Raw genomic sequence first — 21,057 nt, 5'->3', positions numbered from 1 at the left:
TAGATGTCTGGTATCCAAATGCTTCACAGGGAGGCACCAGCCCTCTTTAACTGTCTTAATGCAGTTCCATGATAAAAGTTCAACTGTACTGAAAAACTGAGGGCCAAGAAAAGCTTGCACAGTCTAAAGCTTCATTTCACTGTGCTCAGCTGCTAATTGAAGCCATGCTCTCTGAAAGCATCAGTTAAATCTTTAAGAAGCCAAGCGCTGACATTGGATCTTTTGTACAAAACCACCACATTAGCACTATGAAACCTTTCCATAAGAACTGTGCTTTCTTCTTCTTCAAACATGCTGTGTAATTGTTCTTTTCTGAGCAAAATATGGTAATCATTTGTAATTAATTTATTTGAGCTGACAAGAAAAGTGATAGCATGCGAATTGTCCCAGAAACCAGGCACAATCAGGGTTTCTTTTAAAACAGGAAAAGAAATGTTCTTCTTTTAAAGGTATTAAATTCAAAAAGGTTTTGGGGATTTCTTTTTTACACCAGGCTCCTCAGGTTTGGAATAATATATCACTTGGTCCTTAAGTATCAACCTTCCCATGTTCTGTTTCAGAAGAATTTGAAATCTTTTTTTAATTTAAGAAATTTGTGAATTCAGATATTTAAATAGATTTAATTATGTATGTTTTTTAAGTGCTTGTAACTATATAGTTTAATATTATAAGTCTCTTTGGACCAATATGGGGAACAAGCAGGTTAAAAGTGTCTATTTAGATTAGATTAACGTGGAGGGGCATAATTGAATGTCGCCGGCGATCTATTTTGGCGGCGGTGCAACAGCTGGCCAGAACCATATTATGGAAAAAGATGGCCGGCCATCTTTGCTTTAGATAATACGGTTTAGCCTGGCCAAATGCCAGAGTTCGCCGGGTTTGAGATGGCCGGTTTTGTTTTTCAGCAATAATGGAAAAAAATGCCGGCGATCTCAAACCCGGCGAAATCCAAGGCATTTGGTAGTGGGAGGAGCCAGCATTTGTAGTGCACTGGTCCCCCTCACATGCCAGGACACCAACCGGGCACCCTAGGGGGAACTTCTAAAAATGTTTAAAAAATACACAAATAGCTCCCAGGTGCTTAGCTCCCTTACCTTGGGTGCTGAGTTCCCCAACTCCTCCCCAAACCCACTCCCCACAACTCTACCCCATTACCATAGCCCTTATGGGTGAAGGGGGGTACCTACATGTGGGTAGAGTGGGTTTTGGGGGGGGGGTTGGAGGGCTCAACCAGGGCCGTAGCCAGACAACAGATTTTGGGTGGGCCTAGGCAAGAATTGGGTGGGCACCAAGTGTTCTCCCCCCTCCAAAAAAATTTTTATCTCAGCTGGTGGGAAAACGCTTCTTTCCACTTTGGCAGCAGGCGTGCACTGAAAACTGAGCATGCGCAGGTGCCAGTGTTGTGGAGAGTAGCATTTTCGTTACCATCAGGGGGAAATCTTCAGCTGGCGGAGCTTGGGATTCCCACCAGTTACCACTAAACATGTGCTACTGTTGGGTGGGCCTGAGTCATAAATGGGTGGGCCCTGGCCCACCCAAGCCCACCTGTGGCTACGCCACTGGGCTCAACACTTAGCACCACAAGTGTAACAGGTAAGGGGGATGGACCTGGGTCTGCCTGTCTGAAGTGCACTGCACCCATTAAAAACTGCTCTAGGGACTTGCATACTGCTGTCAGGGAGCTGGGTATGACATTTGAGGCTGGCATAGAGGCTGGCAAAAAAGTGTTTTATTTTAATTTTTTTTAGTGTGGGAAGGGGTTGGTGACCACTGGGGGAGTATGGGGAGGCCATCCCCCATTTCCCTCCGGTGGTCATCTGGTCAATTGGGGCACCTTTTTGAGGCATGGTCGTGAAAATTAAAGGACCAAGTAAACCCAGTGAAATACTGATTAACGCCGCTTTTTTTTCCATTATCCACGAAAGCCGGCCATCTGGTAGCCATGCCCATGCCCGCCCATGTCCCGCCTTCGCATCACTGCTGACACGCCCCCTTGAACTTTCGCTGGCGCGGCGACGGGAAAGGAGCGATGGTGTCAAAAACGCCGCTGTCGATTATACCGATTTTGCCGCTTTTGTGAAATCACCGACCATCTCCCGATTTATGTCGGAAGATGGCAGGCAATCACTTTCGAAAATAAGCCTGATAGTAACATAGTAAATGACGGCAGATAAAGACCTCTATGGTCCATCCAGTATGCCCAACAAGATAAACTCATTTTACATGGTATATGATACTTTATATGCATACCCGAGTTTGATTTGTCCTTGCCATTCTCAGAGCACAGACTGTAGAAGTCTGCCCAGCACTGGTTTTGATTAGATTAGGTACTGTCTTAGCATATTCTCTTTTCCAATAAGCACCTTCGGCTTGGTGCCATTAAGAAACATTCATCATCTAAGTGTCCATAACGGAACCACAGAACACCACAAAAATGATTCTGGTTGCTGGCCAGTGTCAGTTGGTTAATGACTCTGGTTCATGCAGTGTTATGTGTGGTCTAAATACATTTTTTGTCATTGTTTAAGACTAAGTATTGGGCTCCCCGAGTCCAGAATATTAAAGGAATTGGAAAAAAAGTAGGGTTATCTATTAGTCTTCCAACACATATACAGATAATCAACGAAAGATTTATTTATTACCCATAAGACTCAGAATATTAAACCATATTTAGAGAATACTTTTCTTTAATAACTTGGTAATGTCTAGTTGCCTAAAATGACTAAGGAGTGGGTCCTCCCTGGCTACTATTTGAAATTAAGAAACCTTCTGGGGGGGATTGTGATATCATATTTTATCTACTGTGTACCTAAATATAACTCACCTTGATCTACAACTGAAAAAGGTATGAGCTAAATCTAAGTTAATAATAATAATAATACTAATAATAATTCTCAAAATTGCTGGACCAGGAGAGTTGCATGATAATCAGTCCAGCAACTTTTTTGCACTTGGAATTTTGCTCTGGAACTAACTAGTAGCTGAAAGATATTTCTAACCTCAAATTCATTGTTTACTCTAGTTTGTCACCCTTGCTGTTTTTCTAGGGCACTGCTCCCTGCTGTCAAATGGTCCACTCTGCACTTCATTTATTCAATGATAAATACACTATCTACCCGATATTTAGCACTATTTAACTGGTCAGAACTGATGCTGACTGGTTAAATAATGCTTAACTGACTGCCTATATTCAGTGGAGGGATAACCGGCTATCCTCTGCTGAATGTCCGTGGTCAGCAGCTGGCAGATAACCGGTTATAACATGCAATATAACTGGTTATCCATTGATTTTTAAACTGAATTATTTGGTCGAATCAACCCCTAGTATATTTTTGGCCGATTTAAAGATAACCGGTTATGTCTGAATATCGACATAGTCGGTTATCTTCATACTGGCCGACCCCCCCCCCCCCCCCCAGCAATTCAAGGCCAGTCACCCGAAATGGCCCGGCATTGAATATCCGGGTTCAGCGCGGACCACGGGAGACAGCCTGGCTATCTCCCATGGTCTGAATATCGGGGCCTATAAGATCTACTTTCAGAAAGAATCTCTTGGGTTAGTATTCAAAAGCACTTATCTGGATAGGGCCTCTGAATACTCTTTCAGACCCCCTCTGTACTATCCGGATAGGGTCTCTGAATACCCTTTCAGGCCCCCCTCTGTACTATCCGGATAGGGCCTCTGAATATCTTTTCAGACCCCCCTCTGTACTATCCGGATAGGGCCTCTGAATATCCTTTCAGACCCCCTCTGTACTATCTGGATAGGGCCTCTGAATACCCTTTCAGACCCTCTCTGTACTATCCGGATAGGGCCTCTGAATATCCTTACAGACCCCTCTGGATAGTGCCTCTGAATACCCTTTCAGACCCCCTCTGTACTATCCGAACAGGGCCTCTGAATACCCTTTCAGACCCCCCTCTGTACTATCCGGATAGGGCCTCTGAATATCTTTACAGACCACTCTATATAATCCAGACAGACCCTCTGGAATACCCTTTCAGACCCCCTCTGTACTATCCGGATAGGGCCTCTGAATATCCTTTCAGACCCCCTCTGTACTATCCGGATAGGGCCTCTGAATACCATTTCAGACCCCCCTCTGTACTATCCAGATAGGGCCTCTGAATATCTTTACAGACCCCCCTCTGTACTATCCGGATAGGGCCTCTGAATACCCTTTCAGACCCCCTCTGTACTATCCGGATAGGGCCTCTGAATACCCTTTCAGACTCCCCTCTGTACTATCCAGATAGGGCCTCTGAATATCTTTACAGACCCCCCTCTGTACTATCCGGATAGGGCCTCTGAATATCCTTTCAGACCCCCTCTGTACTATCTGGATAGGGCCTCTGAATACCCTTTCAGACCCTCTCTGTACTATCCGGATAGGGCCTCTGAATATCCTTACAGACCCCTCTGGATAGTGCCTCTGAATACCCTTTCAGACCCCCTCTGTACTATCCGGACAGGGCCTCTGAATACCCTTTCAGACCCCCCTCTGTACTATCCGGATAGGGCCTCTGAATATCTTTACAGACCACTCTATATAATCCGGACAGACCCTCTGGAATACCCTTTCAGACCCCCTCTGTACTATCCGGATAGGGCCTCTGAATATCCTTTCAGACCCCCTCTGTACTATCCGGATAGGGCCTCTGAATACCATTTCAGACCCCCCTCTGTACTATCCAGATAGGGCCTCTGAATATCTTTACAGACCCCCCTCTGTACTATCCGGATAGGGCCTCTGAATACCCTTTCAGACCCCCTCTGTACTATCCGGATAGGGCCTCTGAATATCCTTTCAGACCCCCTCTGTACTATCCGGATAGGGCCTCTGAATACCATTTCAGACCCCCCTCTGTACTATCCAGATAGGACCTCTGAATATCTTTACAGACCCCCCTCTGTACTATCCGGATAGGGCCTCTGAATACCCTTTCAGACCCTCTCTGTACTATCTGGATAGGGCCTCTGAATATCCTTACAGACCCCTCTGGATAGTGCCTCTGAATACCCTTTCAGACCCCCTCTGTACTATCCGGACAGGGCCTCTGAATACCCTTTCAGACCCCCCTCTGTACTATCCGGATAGGGCCTCTGAATATCTTTACAGACCACTCTATATAATCCGGACAGACCCTTTCAGACCCCCTCTGTACTATCCGGATAGGGCCTCTGAATATCCTTTCAGACCCCCTCTGTACTATCCGGATAGGGCCTCTGAATACCATTTCAGACCCCCCCTCTGTACTATCCAGATAGGGCCTCTGAATATCTTTACAGACCCCCCTCTGTACTATCCGGATAGGGCCTCTGAATATCCTTTCAGACCCCCTCTGTACTATCTGGATAGGGCCTCTGAATACCCTTTCAGACCCTCTCTGTACTATTCGGATAGGGCCTCTGAATATCCTTACAGATCCCTCTGGATAGTGCCTCTGAATACCCTTTCAGACCCCCTCTGTACTATCTGGATAGGGCCTCTGAATATCCTTACAGACCCCTCTTTATAATCCGGATAGGCCCTCTGGAATAAGCTTTCAGACCCCCTCTGTACTATCTGGACAGTGCCTAACTTGGGTGCTGGGATTTAGGCCAGGTTTCAGCAGACGTAAGTCTGGCAGTACTCAAAGTTAGGTGTGGGAATTGGCACTACACGCTATTCTATAGAAGACATGTGCCCTTTATAGAGTAATGCGTAGCACTGATGCTTTTGGTGCCCATTTTAAAGCGCTATTTATAGAATGCCCACTTAAGCTGTTATAATACTGTCAGTCACGTGCATAACTGCTGCATTTAGGTACGAGAAGTTACACCAACAACAAAGAGAGTCCAAATCTCCCGTAAAAAACAGAAAAAACAACAAAAACGGAAGATGTACAGAAAGACCAAACTAAAATCGCAAATGTAAAAAAGCCAAATTCATTTATTAAGTTACACCAGCCATAGAGCAAGCGTAAGCGCTCATGCCTAATGATACATATGTAATTGCCATTATTGAAATCACACTTAGGGCCAGATTCCATATATGCAATCAAAATCTAGATGTGTCTGATTAATGCGCCTAGCGCTATTCTATGTAAACTGCCTAAAGTTAGGCGCAGTGTATAGAATAGTGTTTAGGACTGGGGAATGTGCCTACGTTTAGGCGCAGCTGTTTACATCACTGAAAACCTGGTTTAAATGCCCGTGTCTAAATTTAGGTGCACTCCCCCGAATTCTATAACCATTCACGTAAATTCAAGTAACACCTTTGACACGCTCACACTCCTCCTTTGGTCATGCCCACTTTTCAGATACACACATTGGAATTTACACACACCTATTTACACACACGTAAATTCCAATTATTGCCAATTAGTGATTGTCATCACCGATGTGGTTTGTTACTCAATTGAGTATCACGCATATATGGGCTGCATGCACAATTTAACGCACTCTTTCCGTGCCTTATACAGAATCTGGCCCTTAGTGCACATACTTTTAGCATCTAACTTTAGGTGACATATAGAGAATCACCTCCATAGTATAGTATATTCAGTCAGTGCCACTGACTGCAAGCTTAGCAGCACTGAATCTATGTGAATGATTAAACACAGCGACTGTCATATGAAAAAATGCTGACAGCAGGGTTTAAATATGGATCCACTAATTTACAGCTTACTGGTACCAACTAAAGGGACAGTTTGTGGTCCAAGGCTGTGTTTAACACAAGAAAGTTAATTGTTCTCTATATTTTCACATTGCCTCATCTTAAAAACTGCATTTGACAGCTCCAACTTCCAGAGCGAAAACAAAAATAAAATTCTCAGTACAGAGATTATTTATAACACTTGATTTCTTTAAGAAAAAAAAATAAACAATTATCTTTGGAAGTGAAGAAATGGAAAGCAGATGGTTGGTAGATCAGCTGGAATATTCTGTTTTTAAATGACACCCAGAATGTATACAATATTCTTAAATTTCCACAAGACATTCTCTCCTAGAAAAGGCAAACTTCACATAAAACCCTGGGAGCACCAGAAAATCATTAGAAACCTTCATTATAAGGGTTAAAGAAAATCTTGATATGGTATGGACTAGAACATATATTAACAGTTGTTCCAGTAAACTGATAATATACGAGTTTTATTGTAATTATGAAGAATGTGAAATATTTAGTTAAAAGTGATTAATTGATAATAAGCCAGTAAATTAGGGTATACAGAAGGGATAAACTTTTCCCAAACATGTGGTTCAGCACTGAGCTGACATTATAAATTAGCGCTTCTATTTTTAGTTTTATATAAATTCTAAATTTAGGGGTTGTTGTGACTTTTCTGTGCCATTTTTGTAGAAACAAATTAGTAAAAGGACCCCCAAGTGACTTAAATTTACATAACTTCGGGAAAAAGGACACTGCGGTAGCGGCAGTTTTCCCACGCACCAGGGCCCTTTTACCGTAGTAAGTAAAAATCCCCCCCAAAATATGGCCATGCAGTAAGATAATTCTAGAAATTACATGCACTGTTATAGAATACACCTGTTCCACACCTAATTTAGGAGTGGGCATTTACACCAAGTTTTAGTTGTTATACATGGTTGCACCTAAATTTAGTAACGGGTCAAGGCGCTAGGTGTATTCTATAAACCACGCCTAATGTTAGGTGCAATTTATAAAATAGCACTAGGCGTGGTTTTTTCCATTCTGATTTTTTCCTGTACCATATATGGAATTTATTCCTAAGTGCCTCCATGGTAATTGCAACCTGACTCATGCATGCTAATGCAACTGCTAATGCACGAACTGCAAACAAAAATTCTGAGCATGCTCTCAATAGTTGCCGTGTTAGATTTGCACTTACTGTGCATTAATTTTCTGCATTAAGCTGCAGTAACAGGGCCGCGGGAATGCAGTAAGCAGGGTACGCAGGGCAGAGGGGCCTGGCTTTAGGCCTCCCCAGCGGCCCTGCTCTTTTTCACTGCCACTGCTCTGCGTCTAGTCTAATGGCCTGGTGCGCCAGGACCGTGTACTCTTCTGAGTCATGAAATAAATTACTTCCGGTTTTATGAAGCCAGAAGTAGTTAATCTGTGGTTCGGATGAGCATACGTTGCCGGTACACCATACCTGTTTGACTAAAGACAGAGCTTGAGGTGCGAGCTGATCCAGGGGACAGGTGAGAGAATAGAGCTGGGGCTGAAAAAGGGGCAGGTGGGAGAAGGGGGGGGGGGCAGAAGAATAGAGAAAGGAGATGCTAGACAGGGGGGCGGGGGTGATTGATAGCTAGGGGGGGCGCCACCGATAGTTTGTAGAGGAGTGCCACAGACCCTAGCGCTGGCCCTGAGCAGTAACTGCAAAATCTAAAGCACTTCAATAAAAGGACCCCTAAATTTCTTTGCATTGAGGGTTTTTTTTTTTTACTGGTGCTTATTAGTTAAATCCTAAAATCAGAAGCCCTAATTATACTTTAATGGTCAGAAAACAGTCTGCAATCCCAAAGCTTCAACTTGATTTTTCTATGCACTAGCACCAATGTCTGCAATTTTAAACACTGAAGCTCTTTGGGGTCTAGAGTAGGGTAATCAATTGTGCTCTGTTTTCCATGCTGATAGTGCTTTAGGAATAAAGCATCATTGTTATAACAGAGGTGACACCAGGGACACATGTGGCTGAAAGCTGTTCTGAAACAGAGCAGATGGAGGCGCCTTCTCATCATGTCATGAAAGAATGGTCAATGTTTTTGCTCGCCATAGTCCTGCTTCTTATTAAACGCATGACAGCACATTCTGGAGTTTGTCTTATTATGAAAACTCCAGGCAGTGTAAATACAGAAAATCTCTCAAACAGATCCAGCTCTATTTACTTCATGACAAACAGCTGAACTGATCTCACCCCTAATTAGTGCTTCCCATCTGCACGCTAGAAAAGGGCACCCTGACATTGGGATGGTCACAGAGGAAAGATGCACTATTTTCAAGGGAATGCATTCAGATGAGGACATACAGCTAACAAACTTGAATTTATAGGGGCCCTTTAACTAAAATGCAATAAATTGTGAACTTGTCACACAGTTAATCTAAAATTACTGTGTGGTAAGTGCAAAGCCTGCGCATTAAATGTAGGGGGGGGGGGGGGTTGCCTTGCATCTGCCCTGCATTTGCCCTGCATTGAGTGCACATGGCAGATGGTTATCACAGAGGCATCAGAGCACTGCACTATCAGACACCAGCTGTAACGCAATGTGGACCCAGGAAAGGTACATCAATTGCCGTGGTGGCACTTTATCCCCCCCTCTGTTTCACCCTCCTCCTGCAGCACAGCCCTGATCACCCTTGACATGTTCCAAAGCCTCTGATTCCCTCTCTTCCACCCCTCAACAAAAGTAGAAGTGCCAGACCCTTCCCTCTCTCCTCCGCTGCTACCTGGGTCGATGCTGTCCTCCAAAATGGCACCTCTGCCCTCCAGATAATAAGATAATGCCAGGGTGGTCTGAGGGCATTGTCAAAATTATCTAGGTAGCAGCAACTTTCAGCACTGCTATCTGGATAATGACCCGGATACCTTAGGACAGCAAAAATGCTGTTTCAGTTGCATTCAGGTAAGCAGTCCGTACAGCGGCCAAATATTGACGCTACTAGATAGGACTGAGCAGTCACGCCAGGATCCAGATATTCAGTAGCAGCCATTATCCAGGCACTGTCACTGAATATTTGGATTTTTTTAACCAGTTGCAGATGGCATTTAAAAAACAACGCCCACTGAAGTCTGAAAATAAGCAGTTAATATCTAGGGCAGTTGGAGCAAGAAAATCTACATGAACTACATAAATACTGACATGCTGAATGAGAAGGAGAAGCTGAAGAAGATGATTGACAGTTAAGTACAGGAAATATGAAATACAGATTGAAGGAACAGTGAAAAAATAAACAGAATGGCTGATTACCGGATAACCGTCGCGTCCTGGTTGCCCCTATGATGATTGAATAATTAAGATATTAAAAAAAAAAGTCAAGGTGTACAATACTCACAATTTGACAATGCATTCTAATATTTGTGGCTCCCTTCACAACACATCTCATTGGTCAAGTGAACACAAATCAAATGGGAAGGAGTTATTCAAAGTGCTGGTTCACCATTTTAATAGCACTTTCTAGAAAATCAGTAACACAACAGACACCATGGTAAACATAACAACAACTTCTGACAACTCATTTTAGGGTCCTTTTACCAAGCTGTGGCAAAACGGGGGCATGTGCTGGCATCAGTGTGTGCTTTTCACATGCGCTCAGGCCCCCTTTTACTGCAGTGAGTAAAAGGCTGTCTTTTTTTTTTTTTAAAGAAATGGCTATGCAGCCATTTGGGGGGGGGGGGGGGGGGGAGCATTTACTGCCACCCTTTGAGGTAGAGGTAAGGGCTCCCACGCTAACCTGGCAGTAACTGGGCAGCGCGGTAAAAACCGGCGCTACAAAAATAAAAATATTTTGTAGCGCTGGAAGTGGCACGCACTGTGGGTGGGAACTACCACCAGGCTAGGCTGCTGCAGTAGCCCGGCGGCAATTCCAGATTAGTGGGAAGCTCACTTTAGGCTTACTGCCGCTTCGTAGAAGGCCCCCTTTATTTGTGCAGGGTCTGTCTGTCGAATGTGAGCATGAACGGTTGCAGCTAAGACAAAATCTAATTGCTATTGAACAAATGCTGGAATTGTATGTTCTGCAGTCTTAATACAGTCATTGATGTACATTAAGGAGCCTGATACTGATATCTTAGGATTACTGCCTTAAAACAGTAAACCTCGTCTCATCTATGCAAACGTTCCCGCGATATCTCCAATCTCATCTCCATTCCCCACCTCCCCCCTTCCTCCCTCCCCTTCTCGTGTGCCCTGTGGAATGCCCACTCAATCTGCAACAAACTTACCGTCACCCATGATCTCTTCATCTCCCATTCCCTTCAACTGCTCGCCCTAACCGAAACCTGGCTCACCCCCGACGACTCTGCCTCAGTCGCAGCCCTCTGCCACGGAGGCTACCTTTTCTCCCATTCGCCCCGCCCAGTTAGCCATGGTGGCGGTGTTGGCCTACTACTCTCGCCCTCCTGCAGTTTTCAACCCCTCCTCCTACCACAGTCTCACTGCTTCTCATCCTTTGAAGTCCATTCCATCCGTCTATTCTACCCGCTGCCACTCCGAGTTGCAGTCATTTACCGCCCCCCTGATAAGTCCCTCCCCTCCTTTCTTACTGACTTCGATGCCTGGCTCTCCGTTTTTATTGAGCCCTCATCCCCATCCCTCATTCTTGGTGACTTCAACATACACACTGATAACCCTTCCGACTCATATGCTTCTCAATTCCTCACTCTAACCTCCTCCTCCTTCAACCTCCAACTGAGCTCCACCACCCCTACTCACAAATCTGGTCACTGTCTTGATCTCGTCCTCTCTTCTACCTGCTCGCCCTCCAATTTCTGCGTCTCTGCTCTTCCCATTTCTGACCATGACCTGATCACATTCACACTTCATCATCCTCCCCCTCAGTCCCGCCCAACAGTAACCACTACCTCCAGGAATCTCCAGGCTGTTGACCCCCCACCTTATCCGCTAGTATCTCTGATCTCCTCCCGTCCATCATGTCCTCTGAGTCTGTCGACAAGGCTGTTTCCACTTACAATGCCACTCTCTCCTCTGCCCTAGACACCCTTGCACCGTCCGTTTCCCGTCCCACAAGGCGCACTAATCCCCAGCCCTGGCTTAACCCTTGCACCCGTTAACTTCGCTCCTGCACCCGATCGGCTGAATGCCTATGGAGGAAATCTCGCACCCATACTCACTTCATTCACTACAAATTCATGCTATCCTCCTTCCAGTCCTCCCTATTCCTCGCCAAACAGGACTATTACACCCAATTGACTAATTCCCTCAGCTCTAACCCTCGTCGTCTCTTCGCCACCCTCAACTCCCTCCTCAAAGTGCCCTCCGCTCCCACCCCCCCTCACTCTCTCCTCAATCACTGGTTGACTACTTCCGCGACAAGGTCCAGAAGATCAACCTCGAATTCACCACTAAACCTTCTCCTCCTCTTCATCCTATCACCCACTCCCTCAACCAACCAACCCAGGCCTCCTTCTCCTCTTTTCCTGATATCACCGAAGAGGAAACCGCCCATCTTCTCTCCTCCTCGAAATGCACCACCTGTTCCTCAGACCCCATCCCCACCAACTTACTTAACACCATCTCTCCTACTATCACCCCCCCCCATCTGTCATATCCTCAACCTCTCTCTCTCCACTGCAACTGTCCCTGACACCTTCAAGCATGTAGTCACACCTCTCCTCAAAAAACCTTCACTTGACCCTACCTGTCCCTCCAACTACCGCCCCATTTCACTCCTACCTTTCCTCTCCAAAATACTTGAACGCGCTGTTCTCAGCCGTTGCCTTGATTTTCTCGCCTCCCATGCCATCCTCGATCCGCTTCAATCTGGCTTTCGCCCATTACACTCGACAGAAATGGCATTATCCAAAGTCTGTAATGACCTGTTCCTTGCCAAATCCAAAGGTCATTACTCCATCCTCATTCTCCTCGACCTATCTGTCGCTTTTGACACTGTCAATCACAACTTACTTCTCGACACACTGTCCTCTTTTGGGTTCCAGGGCTCTGTCCTCTCCTGGTTCTCCTCTTATCTCTCCCATCGTACCTTCAGAGTACACTCTCATGGTTCTTCCTCCACCCCTATCCCGCTCTCTGTTGGAGTCCCTCAGGGTTCTGTCCTTGGACCCCTTCTTTTCTCTATTTAAACCTCTTCCCTGGGCTCCCTGATCTCGTCTCATGGCTTCCACTATCATCTTTATGCTGACGACACCCAGCTTTATCTCTCCACACCAGACATCACTGCGGAAACCCAGGCCAAAGTATCGGCTTGCTTATCCGACATTGCTGCCTGGATGTCCAACCGCCACCTGAAACTGAACATGGCCAAGACCGAACTTCTTGTCTTCTCACCCAAACCCACTTCTCCTCTACCTCCACTCTCTATCTCGGTTGATAACACCCTCATCGTCCCTGTCTCATCTGCCCAAAACCTCGGTGTCATCTTCGACTCCTCCCTCTCCTTCTCTGTGCATATCCAGCAGATAGCCAAGACCTGTTGCTTCTTCCTCTACAACATTAGCAAACTCCGCCCTTTCCTCTCTGAGCACACCACCAGAACTCTCATCCACTCTCTCATTACCTCTCGCCTTGACTACTGCAACCTACTCCTCACTGGTCTCCCACTTAGCCACCTATCCCCCCTTCAGTCCATTCAGAACTCTGCTGCACGTCTTATCTTCCGCCTGAACTGATACACTCATATCACCCCTCTCCTCAAGTCACTTCACTGGCTTCCGATCAGGTACCGCATTCAGTTCAAGCTTCTGCTACTAACCTACAAATGTACTCGATCTGCAGCCCCTCCTTACCTCTCAACCCTCATCTCCCCTTATGTTCCTACCCGTAACCTCCGCTCTCAAGACAAATCCCTCCTTTCAGTACCCTTCTCCACCACCGCCAACTCCAGGCTCCGCCCTTTCTGCCTCGCCTCACCCCATGCGTGGAACAAACTCCCAGAGCCCATACGCCAAGCCCCCTCCCTGCCCATCTTCAAATCACTGCTTAAAGCCCACCTCTTCAATGTCGCCTTCGGCACCTAACCACTACACCTCTACCCAGGAAATATAAACTGCCCCAACTTGACATTCCGTTCTTTAGATTGTAAGCTCCTTTGAGCAGGGACCGTCCTTCTTTGTTTAATTTGTACAGCGCTGCATAACCCTAGTAGCGCTGTAGAAATGTTAAGTAGTAGTAGTAGTAGTTAAAACAATTACACCCTTGGTTTAGTAGCCTTGGAAGGCTGGAATCTTACATTGACACCCTAGAAATGTCGAAATCTTTGCCTAAAACCATACAAATATTTCAGATATTAACTTTGCATTCCAGAAATATTAGACATTTGACTTTAGTCTTTAGGTATCATTTTCTTATCTATATTAGATTAAAAGATACAAACAATGAGTACCACAAGCTCATTTTTATGTTTAATCTCAGAAATGGAAGGGATAGACTCATGTCTACTGAATCTTCTCAGGTGATATCTCTGTGTGTTTTATCCAGTGTTTTGCTAGAACTCGCTCGCAACAGCTGTTTGTTAAGTTTTTAAGAATTTTGGGAACCGGTTGTTAAAGTAGGTCTCCCATGGCTACTTAACAACCGGCTCCCAAAGTTTTGGCTCAGGCCCCCTCCTGAACTCCCTTTTACTTTGCTGGCAGGGAAGCCAAGTCACGCCAGCCATATAAATTGACTGCCATTGTCCCTGCTGCTTGTTTCCGTCTCTGAGCAGCATGCCCGGGACTTGTTGCGTATAATCAGAGCATACACAAGACCCGGAATGCTGCTCAGAACCAGAAACAAGCAGCGGGGACTGGCGGCAGTCCACTTATTTGATCGGCAGGGCTCGGCATCCCTGTCAGCAAAGATATATCTAGTGCACCTGCATGGGGAGGGGAAGAGAAAAATGCATTGCCCCCAGTCTCCCCCCCCCCCCCCCACAAAAAAAATTGTAGGGCTGGCTACATCTGGAGAGAGAGCCTATTGTTGAAAATTTACCAGCACACCACTGGTCTTCTCCAAATGATATTGTGTTACTGTTTCTCCATACTTACATCTTTCTCATAGTGTTAATAAAAGTATCTGATACATTAATGCTTCATGTAAGTGAAAAATCATATGATTTACTCATTCTTTATGGAAAAACATCAATGATTCATCTACAGTACAGTGGTGTGACGTTTTATGTATTGTAAAATAGAAAGAGTTGATTGTTTACAACTTGAACTATGGTCCAGATGTGCTAAAGATGGTTTTCATGGACTGAAAATGGGAGAAAACCTATAGTATATCTATCCATAGAAACATCTCATTGGAAACCAAAGTTTTTAGGGACTACATTTACAATTGCATCTCTGTGGTTTGGGAAAACTTCTTCTTTTAATGTAACTGGAAAGAAGCTAGAACTGCAAAAGAACTTTGAGCATTGTTTACTGAGTTGCACAATATTAACTTCACAAGCTCCGCAGTTGGGTTTTTTTCACTGTCGCTTTCTCTGTGACTAATCTAAGGAAATTCTGATCAATTACCACTTACGAAAATTAACACGTACCACCACTCTGTTATAGTACGGAAAAAGGACCCCTGATGATCTATTTACTTTGCATCACACAACATAAAGATGTTAAACACAATTATGAATACAAATTTCTGTGGTAAAATTCATTATGGAAAGATATAAACCTGATAAGCAAACTACTTTACAAAATGTAGGTGAGATAGCAATGCAGAGAAATTAATTTCTTTCATTTGTCAGACGTTTGGGATGGGCACCCTGGAGATACAGTTTGTAGGCAAAATTTCAAAATTTAGCCTATAGAAATACAAAAAAAAACAAAGAACTAAGAATAGGCCCAATGAAAAAATCAAGTTTTAAAGGCAGATTTAAATTTTTTGCAGGAGGCTCTATGCAGATATCCATCGGAAGCAAATTCCATAGGGAAGGAGCAAGGCAACTGAAGGTTGAGGAGTACAAGGGCTTTAGTCTTAATTTTATGGAATCATTAGATTAGCATTTGCGGACAGTAATGAGTTGGAAGGGTGGTGAGGAATGAGCATAGAAGATAAATAAAATGGCTTCCCTGTGTAATATGCTCTATGTGACACAAAAAAGGTAACAGAGAAGAAGGATGGCACTGGTACTCAGGTCTGGCTCTGCGGGGTGGCAGACACAGCAGTTTTCTAGGGCTCCAGTACTTCAAGAGGCCCCTTTGGCAAGCTCAATGATGCCATCAGGCAGAGATTCTGGGCACCTGATAGCAGCTAAACCCAATTCATAGTTTCTGCCCTGGGCTCCGGCATGTTTATTTATTTATTGCATGTGTTGTGATTGTGTTTGTAATTTATGTTGTGTATCTTTTATCTGTTCCCCGCCTAGAATAAATAGTGTGGGTTATTAGTATTTTAAATAAATAAAATTTTCTCTCAGGAGATGCCCATCAAAACAGTTCACAATTCCAGGTCCAGCCCCCAAATTTAAACAAATAAAAGGAAAAGTGAATTGTCCTTCCAGTTGTGAAGGATGTGGAAGCATAGTCCATTGACCTGAAGACCTAACATGCCCAATGTAAAATAATATGGCTAAGTTTTTCTTGAATTTTTGAAGATTTGTCTCTAGCCAAAGATTGGCTGGAAGACTGTTTTATAGAGCCAGGGCTATTTAAAAAAAAAAAAAATGCGCACTCACGTGTAGAATCTAATCTCGCTCTAGATAATGGAAGTATGACTAATGGTTCTGATTCTGAGATCTTACTGACTGCTTGGTTTGCTGCCTCTTTCATTTGGACCTCAATAACAGCAAAGCCTGCCTAGGTTCGAGGCCGACACCCAACTTGGAAGGCTAAATATGGCTGGTTCAGATTCTTTTAAGGGCCTAATGATGAAGATGTTGACTTGATACTGAAATTTTTCTGTAGTTGTGCCTTCATATGAAATTGTGAAACTACTTTTCAATATTTTGAATTTCATTGTATTTTGGGATTCTTTCTTCATAATCATGTCATAAAAATATCAACTGGAAATGCAACAATAAAATGAGAAAGGGACAGTTCTGTTATTTCTGTCCAGTTGTAATGATGATGGGGACCAATGCTCGATTATCAACACTTTGCACCTGATAATTGAGTTGAGTGAATAGTCAGAAACAAATGTGTTAAAGAGGCTCAAATGCCAAAATTATATCATCACAGTTCCCAGACATTTATGAACTAGATTAGTTGAACATGGCTTCACAGAGAAGCATGTTGTGATTGAATGTTAGGTGGATTTCATTAACTTAATCTGCTTCAGGGCAGCTAGTTGAACACTTTTTTTTTGTTAAGGCAAACATGAGCATCTATGTAAACCACAAGAAAAGGAGCATCTGCTACCAATTTTCAAGCTAGACATGCCACCTGAGTAAAACATAACAGGACTCTTGCGAAAGGACAGAGAAAAAGGACAAGATGGCTTAGCTTTGTTGTTTCAAGATTACAATCCACAGTACTTACGGAAGGACCTGCAAAAGAGAACAAAGAGAAATAATTTATCCTGATGGGAATAAAATCCCCACTCAAAAGTACATTATAGCATGAGATTACCATCTTGGCTTTTTTATTTTACAACTGGGCACCTATTTGTCTTTACTAGGGGGTAAACTGGCAGAAATTGTGGCTAGATCAAAGCTGCACTTATTATTCATAGATTCTTCATATACTACCTTTTTGTGGTATAATCAAAGTAGGTTATGTATTATATACAGGCACTTTCTCTGTTGCTAAGTTTTTGTACCTGGGAAAACAGAGGGTTAACTGTCTTGCCCAGGGTCACAAGAAGCCACAATGGGATTCACTGCTTCCTGAGTGGAGGAGCAGCCTAATTGAGTGGAGGAGTGGCCTAATCGTTAGTGCAGCGGGCTTTGATCCTGGCTTCCTGGGTTCGATTCCCACTGCAGCTCCTTGTGACCCTCCATTGTCCCAGGTACAAAAACTTAAGATTGTTAGCCCTCTAGGGACAGAGAAGGGACCTGCATATAGTGTGCACAACACTGCGTATGTCTAGTAGTGCTATACAATTGATTAGTGGCAGTAGTTCTGAGCCCACTGCACTAATGCCACACCAGACACTGAGAAGCAGGTGTAAATGCTAGTGTGTAAAGTACAGGCATACTCACAGATTTTATAAAATATGTAAGTAAATCGCAGCTCCTCCCACACACTGCCCATACTCTATCCCTCTACACGGGTCACATAAATGTATGCACCTTGTCGCTGTGCATATTTTTACATGCCTAATGCCATGGTAATTTTAGAAAACTCATTTGAGCCCCTCATTCTGTAAATTTGCACACCCAACTTGCCACTTACCCCTGGGTTCTATACAGTGTGTTTTTTTTCTAGCAAAAAAGGTGCCGGTACTCAAATGCTAGTCCACCCTTCAGGGGTGGGGAGATCACTGAGGGACCCACCCCACAATGGCCAGGCCCCCTGCAACCAGTCACAGAATCTATGACAAAGGCAGAATTGGTGTGTAGAGCCTGAACTCTTTCATTAAAACTTGGGTTCCATAGGTCAGTTTAAGCAGACAATGGAAAAGGTGCCGGTACTCAGTACCCCCAACTATCCCCTCAAAAAAAGCCCTGATTCTATACAGCACGCCTAAAGATCTGCACCAACATCGAGGCATATTCTATAATAGCATGTGTAACTTAATTGGCTTAACAAGATATTTTAGATTTGCTCACATCTTTTTCACTAGCAGCTCAAAGTGAGTTACATTCAGGTACACTGGGTAATTGTCATTAGTTAGATGAGAGATTTAGCAGGCATAAGTGCTCACACCCAAAGTTATGGGCAAAATGCAAGCTAAGCTAGTATTCTGTAAATGTCATTCCGCACAGTGCACTCTTTACAGAATACAAGATTAGCACGCATCAGGCATTATTTACAGAATCTAGCCCCTAACATATAAAAAGGCTTATACATGAGAAAAATCCTTCAGAAGGTAATCTCTTTAAAGCAATGAATAGTTTAAGTAAAATACCATATCCATTTGTATCTTTGCTAGGATATTTCTGGGTTGTAAGTAGTAGTAGTAGTAGTAGTTGTGCTTATATTTTTATGTTTTGTTAGGCTTAATCATTTTAGTTATACTCCTGTCCCTTACTCCTGGGAATAAAATTAAGATCTCTTTTAGTCACAACAGCAGTCAAAGATCCCATAGGTACAGGGAACCTTTGGTCTTGGACCTCAGCACAAGAAGACCCTCTGTCAGAGAGCCCTCTGGTACCTCACCCAAAGGATCAATAACATTTATATGGGGTTACAGGGAAGCATTCCCCTGCTATCCTGGTGTAACTGTGGGCACACAGATGATTATTTCAGCATTCTATAACCAAATCTGGTTGCCCACATGCTGTTTCAGAATAGGCTCTCACTGTGCAGAATCGGGGCATCTAAACAGAGGTGTCCACTTATACAATTGTTCCAAAGCACCCCCCCCCCCAAACTAGGTACAATGAGAAGACAGCTACAGTAGTGTAAGAATAAAAAGAATTGTTAATGAGATGGTAGTTGCTAGCAGCTCTTGATTTGCTGGCTCACCCTTGCCTAGAGTGTCATTGCAGAGCCTTCTCATTATCTCAGGTCAACCCCCACCTCCCACCTCCCACCCCACACATCCACACACACTGTTCTTGTCCAACGCATTCTTGAATTCTGTCACCAGTTTACTTGCTATCATCCATCTGCACTGGTTGGTGATTCCAGGCAGTCATCATTTCATCTTCCCAGCCTCTTTGCTAGCTGTTGATAGCTTTATATTAAAAGAAACCGCCCTGTCGACACCTGAACAGCTTGTATATGATGGAGAGTCCTACCCCTTGCAAAAGAAGTCATGAGCTGGCTCTACTGGATTTTAATACAACCACGATTCTTTACGAAGAGCAGTTTTGCATTTATTTTAAATTAGTTTCAATTAACACTAATGTAGTTAAAGAAATAAAGATACCAGACATCTGAAATATTTAAGCATATGCAAAGATGACCTTCAAAAAAATACTGAGTAGGTCATTTTAGAAGTTTTCATGGCTATGTAAACAGCAAAGTTTATACAGGTAAATGACCAAGAAATGTACAGTATTTAGCTATTCAGAAAGCAGCTATTTGCATGTATATGTCTGCAGCACACACAGTACCCAAAGGGGCGTACTGTGGGTATTTTTGATATATTTCCCTGTATTTTACAAAAGGCTCCATTTTCAGCATGCTTTTTCTAAAATATTCAGGAAACTGTGCATGTTGGACAGCCTAATTCCTAGCTAGACCTCCTATGCAAAATTGGCTTTCAAACTTTTATGTTACAATCCTTCCCCCTCATAACTTGGTGCCTAAGGTTAGGTGCCAGTTGTGCACATAAGTTAAAGAATACAGTTCACACTACATTTAGGCGTGTCAGTACGGACTTACGCTGGTATTCTACAATGAATCTGGGCACATAGATGCCGATATAGAATCAGCACTCGGCACGCAGCATTAGCACGCCCAACTTGTGGTGTCCAGTTATAGAACTGTCCCCTGGGACCCTTTTAATAAAGCGTAGCATGCATTAATTTCGTTAGCGTGCGTTAAATGCTAAGAAGCCTATTTTATATTATGGACTCCTTAGCATTTAGGGGTGAATTCTAAATATGACACCATAAAAATCAGCGCTGAAAAAAAGCACTATTCTATAAGCTATGCTTAAAGTTAAGCGCGTGTTACAGAATAGCACTTATGCCCAGGGATCGCTCCTAACTGTAGGGTGGCCATTTGCACCAACTGAAATGTGGTGCAAATGTATGCGCCTAAATTGGGGCGCATTCTGGGAATACCATCATCCCGAATCCAAGCTCTGCAGGTCATCCAAATTAAAAAAATTACATTGGCTCCCTGTCACGTACAGAGTTTAATTCAACACTCTTGTATTGACTCATCAACGTATATTTGGGACTGTTCCAGCCTACTTTCGAACTACACTGCAATCATACAAACCGAAACGAGCACTGCGATCCGAGACATCGTATCAGCTCTGTTTACCTTCCGCAAAGTCCTATAACTACATAGAGACAAAAGTATGGGCCTTCTCTATCGCTGCTCCATCCTTATGATATGTGTTACCTGGATACTTGAGATCATGTGCAGATACTCGACAATTCAAGAGGTTGCTAAAAACGCATCTGTTTGTAAAAGCCTTTTTTGGCTTCATGAGGACTTATTTGATTTTTGGGTTTTTTTGTTTTATTTTTTCTCTCTTTGTGGTTACTGCCATTTTATTGATCATATTTCATCATCATTTGCTTAGCGACTATTATGTGTCTAGGACCATGTATGTGACTACTGTTTAAGAATATATATGCGACTATTGTTACCCGCTTTGGATGAACGTGGCATATAAATATAATAAATAAATAT

The 21,057-nt window shown here is 43.7% G+C and overlaps 1 protein-coding gene across 1 annotated transcript in view; it reads right to left on the bottom strand.

Moving 5' to 3' along the window:
- COL23A1 (collagen type XXIII alpha 1 chain) overlaps window positions 1–21,057 on the bottom strand; it is a 463,688-nt gene that overhangs the window by 106,584 nt on the left and 336,047 nt on the right. The window contains exons 4-5 of the mRNA XM_030213109.1: window positions 17,119–17,126; window positions 9,932–9,958 (exon numbers count right to left, since the gene is read on the bottom strand). Coding sequence (XP_030068969.1) covers window positions 9,932–9,958; window positions 17,119–17,126 — 35 coding nt within the window. The remainder of the gene's footprint in view (window positions 1–9,931; window positions 9,959–17,118; window positions 17,127–21,057) is intronic.

The sequence above is a fragment of the Microcaecilia unicolor genome, chromosome 8 (genome assembly GCF_901765095.1).
Source record: "Microcaecilia unicolor chromosome 8, aMicUni1.1, whole genome shotgun sequence".
In the NCBI taxonomy this organism is placed as follows: Eukaryota; Metazoa; Chordata; class Amphibia; order Gymnophiona; family Siphonopidae; genus Microcaecilia; species Microcaecilia unicolor.
Note: the sequence above shows the minus strand (reverse complement) of the source record. Positions and strands in the feature narration are given on the sequence as shown.